The sequence below is a fragment of the Pelobates fuscus genome, chromosome 3 (genome assembly GCF_036172605.1).
Source record: "Pelobates fuscus isolate aPelFus1 chromosome 3, aPelFus1.pri, whole genome shotgun sequence".
Lineage (NCBI taxonomy): Eukaryota > Metazoa > Chordata > Amphibia > Anura > Pelobatidae > Pelobates > Pelobates fuscus.
Window position 1 is genome coordinate 341,901,385 of NC_086319.1, and position 13,688 is coordinate 341,915,072.

General features: G+C 38.2%; 1 protein-coding gene across 1 annotated transcript in view; it reads right to left on the reverse strand.

Annotated features, from left to right (window-relative positions):
* Positions 1-13,688, reverse strand: part of MYO1E (myosin IE) — a 149,881-nt gene that overhangs the window by 38,344 nt on the left and 97,849 nt on the right. The window contains exons 11-18 of the mRNA XM_063449120.1: positions 13,554-13,634; positions 13,387-13,473; positions 11,893-11,979; positions 10,956-11,123; positions 6,203-6,288; positions 1,979-2,060; positions 1,533-1,639; positions 798-896 (exon numbers count right to left, since the gene is read on the reverse strand). Of these exons, the coding sequence (XP_063305190.1) occupies positions 798-896; positions 1,533-1,639; positions 1,979-2,060; positions 6,203-6,288; positions 10,956-11,123; positions 11,893-11,979; positions 13,387-13,473; positions 13,554-13,634 (797 nt within the window). The remainder of the gene's footprint in view (positions 1-797; positions 897-1,532; positions 1,640-1,978; positions 2,061-6,202; positions 6,289-10,955; positions 11,124-11,892; positions 11,980-13,386; positions 13,474-13,553; positions 13,635-13,688) is intronic.

A 13,688-nucleotide genomic window follows, 5' to 3' on the forward strand; every position in this document is an offset into this window, starting at 1 on the left:
TAAAATGTGAAATGTACTTTTTAATTCACTTTGAATTCCTAGCAAATCACACTTTAGAGAATTATCCTTCGAGTCATATTTGGCATGACAGGTGTACTTTAACCCCTTAAGGACCAAACTTCTGGAATAAAAGGGAATCATGACGTGTCACACATGTCATGTGTCCTTAAGGGGTTAAAAAGAACACACCAATGTGAAAAATTGTAAAACAATTTAGTCACCTGTACTCGAGCAACAGGACAGCCTGATTCCCCCACAGTGGGCTCGTCATGTATGACCTCAAGAAGCAGGGTCGATAAACATTGTATGCACAGCAATTGCCACAAACTTCCAATCCAGTGCTTCTTTAGAAGACACATTAGCTGCGTTGTGATGTCTTTTGAAAAGCGATGGTACTGAAGGAGGAAGTGGCCCTTGTGGAGGCATGTCTTTGGAAAAAAGTAATCATTGCGGTTTCTCATAATACAGCAATGTCCTACATTGCCAGAGTAAAGGGGCAGCATCAATGCACCAAAACCACTACATAAAATGGAGTGTATTTGGTGCTTATACTGACCTTTTAAAGTATGTGGACATTCACTCAATACGTCACATTGTTAATATGTCACGTTTCGCTTGTCAATTCTGAAACTAGATACTCATTATAAAATAAAGCCTCATCTTTTCTATGTTATAACCATTCTGCTTTGACTAGCATGGAAAATAATTTTAAATGGAAAGAACAGGATAAACTGCCAGATCATTTGGGCTCAAACAGTAAAATCTACTAAAACCGAACAGAAAGGAGATTTTCTTACCTCTCCAGGAATTTCTTGAATACCCTTCTATAAGCATATCCTGCACGGCGCACACGGATGTTTTCCTTTAGCCCCAAATATTCCACTTGATGTTTGACCCTTGAAAAAAAAAAAAAAAAGAATTGGGACAGTTAGTTGTGAAATACCATGCAGAGGAAAGGTCAGTGTCCTGCCAACAGAACATCAATTTACTGGGGGCATCGTACACATGAAACACAAGAGAAGGAAGCTACCTTGCTTTAGAATGTGGTATGCAGTAAACGGAGAGGAAGCATTTTTCAGAGAAAAGCAAATAGACATCTGGGAAGCTAGATCTCAGGGGTGATGTCAGGAAGTTGTAAAGAGGATCACAAAATGGGTTCCAGCAGAACTGGAAAAATAGAAGATATTCTTCCACGTGGATGAAGATGTAGCTAAGAACTGCTGTAGGTCAAAACAATAATCCTAGTTCCTGGATAGGAATAGATTATAATCTCCCCAAAACGTTACAATTGTATACCTAAGGGAGTTCTGCATCAAGTGTAATTCTGGGGTAAATGTAGAATAGTGGAGCAATTAACATGCAATTTCCATTGGTTTCATGGAAACTGGACCACTTAAAATGTTGCCCTAGAATCACTCTTAAACCAATGAATGTTCTTAAGGTGTTTCATGACATTCTAATAATAGTGAGAAACAGCAAAAGGAATGTCAATTGTTTTTTTATTTGCAATTAGCTAGGATTCACATGCATACCTGCTCTCCTCCCAGTCCCGGGATTTCTTGGTTTCATTTGGTTTGATACATCGAATGTAGTGAGGTGTACATTTCATCAAAGTGTTGACAAGGTCATTGGCTTGTTTCTAAGTATGAAAAATAAACAAGGTAGAATATTCCAGAAAACATGGTTATTCACTAAAATTAACTTAAACTTAACGCCGAACTTGTGCCAACTATAATATATACAAAGAACGGTTTGTTTGTATTTACATTCGTGAGTTTGCATGCTTTATAAATGCCAGTGTATATAATGTGCATAAACAGTAGAGAGTTTGGCCTTGAGTGTTGGGGAGACCAACACTTTTGTGAAACTGTTTCTGACTGCACCAGAACCTGTCTGACACCATAACAACTGCAAAAATCTGTAGTGGCTATGGCGCTTGCATTGTCATGTAAAAAGGATTCCAATTCTAAGGTCGAACCTTTATCTTGGTGCTTGCTGTGGTAGGGCGTCCTTTTTTCTCTGCTTGAAGATTTTCAGAAAATAAAGCTTTGATGAAAGGCCTGGTAAAAAAAGACAAAAGACAGATCAAGAAGTCATTATTTATCCAGATATGATCACAAATAACAGAACATTTGTGACGCGCTGAGATAGCGAGATTATTTATAAATTTCATGTCTTCATTTCTATATAAATTGGTCGGTTATGATCAGAACTAAAAATTATAAATAATACATATTCTTTGCTTGAGGTCTGTAGTTCATATATTCTGCATTATCTAGATTTCTAATAAGATGTCAGGAAAAGGCCATTCAAAAGGGTTTGGGACTTTTACAAGGAGTGGACAAGAGCCATCACACACAGACTGATCCTGGACATGGGCTTCAGATGTCGTATTTCTCTTGTCAAGCGTCTCCTGAACAACAAACAACGTCAGAAGCGTCTTACCTGGGCTAAAGAAAAACAGACCTGGTCTGTTGCGCAGTGGCCCAAAGTCCTTTTTTGATGAGAGCAACTTTTGCATCTCATTTGGAAACTAAGGACCCAGAGTCTGGAGGAAGAATGGAGAGGCACACACTGCAAGATGCTTGAAGTCCAGTGTGAAGTTTCCACAGTCTGTGTTGATTTGGGGAGCCATGTCATCTGCTGGTATTTGTCCACTGTGCTTCATTAAGTCCAGGGTCAACGCAGCCGTCTACCAGGAGATTTTGGAGCACTTCATGCTTCCTTCCGCAGATGAGCTTTATGGGGATGCTGACTTCATTTTCCAGCAGGACTTGGCACCTGCCCACACTGCCAAAAGCACCAAAGCCTGGTTCAATGACCGTGGGATTACTGTGCTTGATTGGCCAGCAAACTCACCTGACCTGAACCCCATAGAGAATCTATGGGGCATTGCCAAGAGAAAGATGAGAGACATGAGACCGAACAATGCAGAAGAGCTGAAGGCTGCTATTGAAGCATTCTAGTCTTCCATAACACCTCAGCAGTGCAACAGGCCACGTCATTGAGGCAGTAATTGCTGCAAAGGGGCCCAAACCAAGTACTGAGTCCATATGCATGCTTATACTTTTCAGAGGTCCGATATTGTTCTATGTACACTCCTTGTTTTATTGATTGCATGTAATATTCTAATTTACTGAGATTGTGGATTTGGGGTTTTCATGAGCTGTAAGCCATAATCATCGCACTTATGACAAATCACGGCTTGAACTATCTTGCTTTGCATGTAATGCGTCTATCTCATATATTAGTTTCCCCTTTTATGTTGCATTACTGAAATAAATGAACTTTTGCACGATATTCACATTTTTGGAGTATAACCTGTATAGAAGTCTGTCCTTGGAGTATGACATAAGGATTTATACATGTGCACCTACTGTCTCTTATCCGAACAGCTAGCATAGGCTGAATTAGTGGTACTTCCAACCAAAGAGGAAGAGCGTAAACCAGGAGATGCACTAAAAAGGTTTTACTTATAAGTTTACATTACAAAACAAGAGACAATGGCAGCTTTATTGTTCATTAAAAAATAAATTATGACGATATGACAAATGTTCAGATATCTTCATGGGTAGCATCAACTAACAAAGCACCTACTAACTCCTGTTAACAGGTTTTATTTTGTACAATAAACTAAATACAAACTGCACCCCACTGCATGGTTATAGTTTTCTCATTGGGCTAATTCACAGAACCCTGCTAAAAAGTCATGTTATGCAAGAGCTGCTTAGCAGAGAGTACATCGAAGGAGGTGTGTGATGAAAATCAACAGGGCACCTTAAATGAATTGGTCAAAGAGGCATTTAGACTACTGCATGTGCCATCAGTCATATACCTTATATTACTGATGGCTACAATTAAAAAGAATTCTGGAATTTATAACGCAGTGCCTTGGCAGTACGGTAAATCCTGCAATTAATTTACATTTGGGAGGTGGATGCCCAGGACTGCACAGACATATTAAGTTAGAGTAATGAATTACAGGAGGTAAAAAAAAAATCTATTAGTGCCAACGAGTGGGTTGCAAGCACTCCTTAGGGAAAACTATGATAATAGCTTATAGTAGATTATCTGTTACAGGCACAGTCATACTAGGTTAATTCAATAAAACGAGTACTAATTAATTTCCTTCATGAATGTTCATTTAAATATGATTTCATCTGGTGTAGCCATCGATGAGGCTGCGACTCAGGTAGTATTTAAAAAGTCAAGAAATATATGTGGAGTATGCAATAAAACGAACGACAAACACGACAACATAATTGATATTTTTTTCATAGAAACCCCAAAACCACCTGCGTGTTTTTTTGTTGGTTTGTTAGTTTTTTGTGGCATGGAAGACAGAATGTGTTTCTAGAGGATCCTATAAAAAAAAAACAGCCACAGCAAAAAAAAAAAAACCTGGAAAAAACCCTTTACCACTTAGAATTCGTAGTGACATTTTGGAGTCGGTCAGGAATTGTAATATTTTTTTTGTGGCATAAGTCATAGGAGTATACACGCTTATGCACAGCCATTTAGCTCTCCCATTTCTATGTACTTTATAGGCAGCATTGTGTAAATAGGGCTATTCAAGTGAATATAACGTTCATTTAATTTTCACCACCCCAAAAATTAGCTGAACTGAAAACATAGCGGAGTTGGAGAGTATTTTCAATTCAGTTAGTTTTGCTCAATATTTTTTAATTCTATTCCCAACAATTCACACAGTTTCAGTTAACTTGTTCTCTTTTACTGAAAAAAAAATCCATTACTATCTCTGTATACATCTAGGAAACATTCCAATATGTATTTTGCACATCATATTAGTATTTAAAGGAGCACTATAGGATCAGGAACACCAACATGTATTCCCTATAGTGCAAAACCCACCATTAAGGTTAAAAGTTAACCTTATTTCTAGCACCGCGCGGGTCTGCCGACACTGGCTCCGCCCCCATTGGTGACATCAGAATTGCAGATTTTTAGCCAATCCAATGCTTTCCCATGCTTTTCCGAACGCAGTTTTGGCCAATCAGCAACTCCTCCTAGAGATGCATTGAATCAATGGATCTCTAGGAGGAAAATTCAGCGTCTCCATGCCAAGCGTGGGGACGCTGAACGGCAGTGTTGCCCACTGTGCAGCCCTGAGCCAGGAAGCACCCCCAGTGGCCATCTCATGAGTGGCCACTTGGAGGTGTCCCTAGGGGCAAAGGAAACACTGCCTTTTCTCTGAAAAGGTAGTGTTTGCATGAAAATGCCTGAAGGCAATGATTATACTCACCAGAACAACTACATTAAGCTGTAGTTGTTCTGGTGACTATAGTGTCCCTTTAAGTAAAGAGCACATGGTATATTTTCTGGGTGCACACCGATAGGCAGTACTCAGATTGTATCTTTTTTGGATCATCAGTAGAAAGATGTATGAAATATTAAACATGATGGTCTTGAGACTTCTTTTCACTCTTTATTACTACGTAACCAGCTATAACCATATAGTAACATGGAATGAATTACAACATACAGTAGCAGATTGTATTCATGTTTGTACCTCTATAACACTCAATAGTTTAATCTCGTCAAGAGCAATGGATGAATATTTTGTTTATGAACAAATATATTATAAGATCTATAAAGACTAGGTTGTTATAATTGGTTTGTATAGAGCGACCAATTCAAGGCATTCTATATTATAACAGTGTCTTTAGAGACTAGATTCTGAGGACAATGTGAAATATTGCTGGCATTGAAGGGTCACTTCACTAGCCAAATGCAAATACATTATCTATTAGATATACTCCCAAATGAAAACATACATGCATTTAATTATGCATTTTATTATTGGAGTTATACCTAAAAACAGCTTGCAGAAGGTGCAAAAACTTGTCTGCTGTCTTTGCAAGCACTAGTCTTCTAACCCCACCCAGAATTTCTGTGGCTGTCCAATCACAGACTTCCTAATGCAGCTCAATGCAAGGCAGGTGCTCAGGTGCCTCTTGAGTTTAGCTCCACTGAGCTAACCAAACCAGGAAGTAGCATGATTGAAAGCCAAGGGGGTGTAACCAGGTTAATTTATAATGAAATATGCACTTTTTGTTTTTCCATTTTACAAAAAAAATAAAAAATAAAATAAAAAGACACACTTTTTACACATAAAGCACTTCATCAATCTAAAGAGTGTTTATGGTGTTCCTTTAGATGAGATCTGATCATAGATACTTACAGTTGGCTACTCTGCATTAACTCAATGAGGTCTGTAAAAAGTACATCCCGATTCCGCTCACAGAAGCCATCTACATCATAAGATACCTAAAGGAAGAAGTGAGAAAAAAATGAAAAAGAAAGAAAAACAAGAACTGCGTACCAGGGCGTGTACCATTCGTAAGATTGCCAGACATTTTATATAGGACATGCATGCCCAGCATATTAGTACAGATTTGTAAAAACAGTCACCTAATAAGAAGAAAAAAAAATAAAATAAATAAAAGGGATTAACAAGGAATTATAAAGAAGGGGCTTCCTTTGGAGCATTAAGTAGGATCAAGCACTGATTGAAACTTCATGGATTTGTAAACCAGCCACAGACAACATCTAAAGTGTGGCAGTTATCATTCAGTGTTTAGGACAATAGAGCAAAGAAATAAATTGGAGATACCGTCCATCTAGGAAGAACAGAAGTCCACATAAAAACACTACCAGTATAGTTAACAACGGGTTAATTGCACTGAGGGGAATTTTCTGGTATCTATCAGAGGGCATTCCGCTCTTCAGACTCAAATTTTCCTTATAATCCAGTGACTACCGTGGCTGTAAATGAAACACACATACTAAATAGTGCAGGATGGAAATAAATATAGGAATAAAATGCCAATTTATTGCACGGAATTCATCAAATAATTCACATATTAGCAAAACAGCTATTTAGCATTTTCTCGTATTTTGCACAATAGTATATTTTATTCAGTGTTTGTTTCATGAAATATGTTATATAGGTGTCAAACAAAACAGAACACACAGAAATAAATAGGTGAATCACATTGAAAGAACTAAGAAAATGTTTAACACAAACACTTCTGTTTGCTCCTACCCTGGTATTTTAACCTCTCATTCCACATAACTCATGGGGGGGGGCGTGAAAAGAACAGTCGCAAGATCTTTCCTTGTTAGTAGACAGATTCCCTACGTGGGATATCACCCAAGAACCATCATATCAATGGTGAATTACGGCAAGTTGACTTTAGTTACCTTTAAACCCCTTAAGGACACATGACATGTGTGACATGCCATGATTCCCTTTTATTCCAGAAGTTTCGTCCTTAATGGGTTAAGGAAGGTATTGGTAAACTGCTACATATACGATGCTGACCAACTACAAATCCCATCATGCAGGTCAGGCCTTGCGGGGGCTGGAGTTGGACAGCTTGAGGGCAGCACATACAATGCCAGCTCATTCAGTTAATGTGTGCTCGCACAGATTCAGTGTCACAATTTACAGACACACTGCCAAGTCAGTAAGCGGTTTCCTTTGATTTATAGCTCAACTTAATTGCGTGCTGTTATTAAAATTAAACCTTCATCCTATTTTCATTCTGTTAACCACTAGAGGAGTATAAAACCCAGTAGGATAAGCAATGTGTACAATTCTGTCAGCACATTCTCCGGCAGTAAAACAGGAGTGATAAGAGTAGGAGAGTATTAAACAAACATGGAACATGCAGCAGGGAATCTGGACTTCATTAGGGGGGAAAAGAGGGAAAACAAATACAGTGGGAAACAAAATATTAAAAACTGCAAACAAGACAGATTTCACATTCATTCACGCATTAATTCTGCCTTATTTGTTAACACACTGGGGGACTGGACAGGTTCTGTGACACAAGGCACAGCAGTATCTACTCATAGTATACAAGTGCAGAGATTATTAAATAGTTTTTGTAAAGAATAAAATGTGGTCCAAAGTACAGACCAAGAGAGATTCAAGCAATGATATTTCCACATAATCCAAAAAGCAGACTTTTCAATAAAGAGGCACCAATTTTGCATTGCTTTCAATATAAGAGACAAAAGTCCAACTGAGCTCAGATTTGTTAATTACTGTAGCAGATGACTTGGAAAACACATAGATCGATGTTTAACCTTTCTGCTTTAATCAGTGTCTCAGAAAAGGTGCAAAAACAAAATCGCCAAGATAATTAAAGCATTAAGTATATAAAACTAGTCAGTTGCTGAATTTCGTAACTTCGTACAAGACGAAGTAAAAAACAAAAAAGAAAACATTACATTCCCTTAAGGCAGGGGTTCCCAATTAATTTTTTCCATGGATCCCTTTGACATAGTGTATAAACATCATGGAACGCCCTTCCCTCCCACCATCCGAATAAAAATAAATAAATAGCGCAATTTTTTGTATGTGCCTGTGTGTATATCGGTGTTTGTATGTGCCTGTGTGTGTATATGTATATCTGACACAAAGATATATACACACACACACACACACGCACATAGTGTCTCACAGACACTGTGTGTATCTGTGTGTGTGTATGTATGTATATCTGTGTGTCAAGGTGTGTATATCAAAGTGTTTGTATGTGTCTGTGTATCAAGGTATGTGTATTTGTATGTGCCAGTGTGTATGAATCTGACACACAGATACACACACACTGGCAGATAGTGGCACACAGATACACAAACTGAAACAGATACACACACCTTGGCAAACAGTGTGTATCTGTGTGTGTGTGTATGTATCTGTGTGTCAAGGTGTGTGTATCTATGTTTCAAAGTGTGTATATCTGTGTTTGTATGCGCCAGTATGTGTATCTCTGTGTCGGTGTGTATCTGTGTGCGTGTGTATATGTATGTATGTGACACACATACACACACACAGGCACATAGTGGAACACAGATACACTGACACACATATACACACACTCAGATACATACATCTTGACTCACAAATACACACTGGCACATACACACACTCACACATTTAGATACACACACACACACTGATACACACTGGCACATACACAAACCTTGACACACAGATACACACACTCTTTGACAGACACACATACAAACACATATACACTCTAACTGACAAGAACAGATACATTCTCACTGTCAAACGCATATACTCTCACCCACTCACTGACTAGCACACACTCACTCTCATTGACACACACATATACAAACTCCCTAACAGACACGATTTTTTTGATTTTTTTTTACATTTTAAACCCCCTACCTTTAGGAGTGCTGGCATGGAGTCCCTGGGTGCCAGTTGGGCTGCTGAGCGGCTGGTGTGCGGGTGGCAAGGGAGCTGAGATCTCCCTGCTCTTCTCCCTCGCGCACCTCTTAGCGATGCCAGAGCCGGAGTGACGTCATATTTCGGCTCCAGCATCACTGCTGTGCATGTGAGGGAGATCCCTTGCCGCCCACGGCCATTTTATTTTTTAAACTTATGGCGGAACCCCAATTGGTGTTCTGCGGAACTCCAGGGTTCCACGGAACACCAATTGGGAAACGCTGCCTTAAGGGGATGATAAGAACAAGTTTTTTTCTAAATATAGAGAAGTCATGAGAGTTTGCAAGTGAACAATAAATGTGCATTTTTTTGAGGAATCCGGTGTTTGAATTCCGAACAATTTTCACTTTAGTGAAAAACCCTCTTATTAAGTCAACAAACTGAATTTCGTATTTAATGCCAAAATGGATAAACTGGAAAAATTCTCCAAGCCAGCTTTAGCATTCAGCCTCAAATTCGCAATTCACTTTGAATTCCCAACAAATCTTACTTTAGTGAACTCTTGCGCTTTATTAACAGGCAACACACCAATGTTTTTCAAATTCCCAGACAATTAAAGAAATGTAATATTCTCTTAAAATCTAGGGAGTAATTTACAATCCAGCATCAGTAACATATTGATCATGATTTCTGTTTTTAGGTCAGAATTGTAAGCAGTTTTTAAAGCAATCACAATCTAAAATACAATTTTACTGCTTGTAAATCCACCAACGGCAGAAAACATTGACTTAAAAAAATAAATAAAAATCAGGCCTAACTCATGGTTTACTCAATCTTTTCTTTAAAAATCCAAAAACTGGCGCCATATTTTATGTAAGGTAAAGGGAATTATTTCAATGATACGATAATGGTAAAAGTCGTGTCGAAAAGTATAGGAACTCTGGTATTGTGATTGATTCAATAAGTTAATGACTCTTTGGTAGCCTTAATGTGTCGATCAGTGTTAAACCATAGATTGTAATGTGCCCCTTTTTATTATGTTATGTAAGAGGAATAGCCTCATTCTAATTGAAACATTGAAAAGGCCTCACTAAGACGGCACATCACTCATTCCAGGTCATGTGTGTGAGCCAGTACATCCTACATAAACTCACATTTATCACCAATCTTGATTCTTTACTAAATTAGAGCATGTGTGGGATTGTGAGCAATCCACAAATAACACAGATCACAGTAGTACAGGTCATCTAAATGCATGTGTGATTGGACAATTATGTACGTATATATATATGTGACATATGTGGTTAACTAGATGTGTGCAAATGGCTAAATATGTGTTTGTGGTTAACTAGATGTGTGTGAAAATATAATTCTGTAAGTGTCTGCAGCTAACGAGTTTTATAAGTAACAAGTTATGAACACCTTATTTAGATCTAGGTTGGGGTTTATATTGTTCATACAATATGTGAAATCTCTCTTCACCACCATAATTTTAAAGGTTGGCCCCCTATTCATGCATTAGTATTATTTCACCAATTATCATACCATCTTCTCCTTACTCTGAAAGCAGCCATCACAAGGTCATTTAAGGCCCACGACCACTATTAAGATGTATAATGTTTCTCAAGTTTTTTATTATGATTCACATTTGCCTTTGTTAAAAGACTGGATCAAATGCAGTTCTACGGAACACTGTGTAATAGTTCCAGCAGATTATTTTGTCATTTACCTTCCCAGCATAATGGTGAATTATAAAACCCTGATTCCAGCTGTTAAAGTGTTCATGGTTCCCAACAGCCATCTGCAGCTTTTGAAGGAGTGTTTGATCTGCCCCTTCTCCAACGGCATGCATAGTAGCACATACGTCATCCAAGATACTCATCACACCTGGAGGATTCTGGGAAGAGCAGAAAAAAAAGCATATTCAATGCCTCTCAAAACAATTACGTTTCTGTTTCATGGGATACAAAAGGTAATTCGCTTTCACTGTGAAAGGTTTGTTCTTTAGCTAGCAGAAAATGATTATTTGTTCTAAGAGAAAGACTTAAACATGTGTAGTCTACTGTTCATATTATGATTTTTAGGTAATTTTAAGTGCAGACTGCACAGTCTTGTGGTGTGAAATACGTTTTGTATCAATTTGTTAATTTTGACAGGGACTTTTAAATACTAGATTCTGTAGCTCTGTCATATTTTAATGACTAATCTTTCCTTGGCCCATTTGTGAGATCTTAAAGAGTTACTCTAAGCACCTGGCGGATCAAGTATGCGAACTGTGGGATTGTGATTGATTCAACGTGGTAATGGTTCTGTGGCAGCCTTAATGTGTCAATCAATATTAATGTGTCGATCAAGAATGAGGGCAAACATCTGTAAAACAGTTTGCCACATTGCTATGGAATGGTGCCAGGGTACTCCTGCCATAATAATTACTACAGCAGGCTGTAGTGGTTATTATGGTTGGAGTAACCCTTTAATATTTGCTTTGGTTGGGGAAAAAAAAATACATTAACCAGTTAAATCTTATCACGGTACATTTTATATTTTAAAACAATTGCTCCAGTTGTTGCCACAATTTTGATCCACAATTGCTCATTATGCAACATCCCTTATGAATAAAAATGTCTTGTTGTATAGCTTTTGGGATTGACTCATTCTATACGTACCACTTTGTTTTCTATCAGGTCGCATACAATCTTATTGTTGAAGTATTCAATAGGAGTCCATCTGATTCCTTCCTGAACATATTCTTCCTGTGAATTTAAAGAAGGGGGGGGGATTAATATAGCAACAAAAAAAAAAAAATCGAAAAACAAAACCGTTGAAACCACACATCTGGACTGGATACAATACATTACAAAATGACTTTTGGAAAAGTATAAAAAAAAATATAATTGGGCATGGAAGAGCAGCATTGGGAGCTTCACATTTTATCTGCCAGTTTTACTGCAAATTGAGATGGGGACCTTGCCTATAGTGCCCAGTAGGGCATATTATGTCAGGAAGGTTCCCCCTCTTAAAAGGAGTTATAGTAACCATTTATTCTCATGAAAGGGACACTGTAGTCACCAGAACAACTACAGCTTAATATAGTTGTTCTGGTGAGTATAACCAGTCCCTTCAGGCTTTTGCAGTAAACACTGCCTTTTCAGTTTTTATATTACAGCCTAGGAACACCTCTAGTGGCCACTCCTCAGAAGGCCACTAGATGTGCTTCCTGGGTCAGTGCTGCACAATGTGTAGCACCAACGTTTAGCATATCCACACTCTGCATGAATTCAATGCATCTCTATGAGGAGATTCTGATTGACCAGGGTGGCGTTTGGCTCTGCCCCCAGCCTGCCTCCTTGGCTGAGATCATCAGAATTGACACTCTCAGCCTGTTCAATGCTTTCCTATGGGAAAGCACTGTGATTGGTTTAAAAATAATCAATTCTGATTATGTCAGCCAAGGAGGCGGATTGTGGGTAGACTCGCACGGCACTGGAAATAAGGTGAGTTTTCTAGTTATTTAAGGGGGGTGGGGGAGGGGGGGGGGTGGGGGGTAGCATAATTTTTTAACTCTAAAGGGTCAGGAATACACAATTGTGTTCCTGACCATATATAACTTCCATCTCCAATATCTATATCCATTCTTATAATGACCTTTGCAGTGAGTTTCACTTTGGATTGAATCACTTACACATACAAATATGATGTATTCCTACAAAGTAGAGATCAGTTAAATGGGAAGGACTTGGTCAGTGAGGCTAGTGGAAGCTTCTGTGTTCTAAAGAGCAGAACCCAGCTAAGATGTCAAACCATTGGCAGATGGTTTGACTACTTACCGGGGGAGGGCAACAGGTCACTCCTGGCACCATAACCACTACATCTTTTTTGTCTCCTGTCACAATGGAGTGAGAGAAGCCCCAAAATGACCCAGATTACTTTAGAAAATCTTAAAAAGTTCACATGTAGTGATCGGGGCTTTGACAGAGCGGAAGTCACGGACAGCCGGGTTTATATTGTAATGACTGTTCAAATAACCAATGCCAGCTGGAAAAAAAACTTTAAATGTGTGGAGGAAATGTCACTCTTGCACACAAATGATTACTATATCACAAATGATTACTATAGTGGAGTCTGTCTCCACTAAACATACATAACAAAGTAACATTTACCTGCTCTGCTTTTAGGGTCAGTTCTATAAATATTTGTTGCAGTTTTTCATTCACAAAATTGATGCAGAACTGTTCAAAACCATTTTTCTGTAGGGACAAAATGAGTAATTAGATATTCTACCGAGTAATGAATGCAAGAATGGGAGGACAATACTTTATTAACTTACTTGAAATATTTCAAAACCATAAATATCCAAGACTCCGATATTGTATTCTTCGTGGTCCTTTTCCATGGCTTTGTTAATAGACTAGTGGAACGAAAGAAATTTTTTTTATTAAAATGAAAAAATAAATAAATAAAT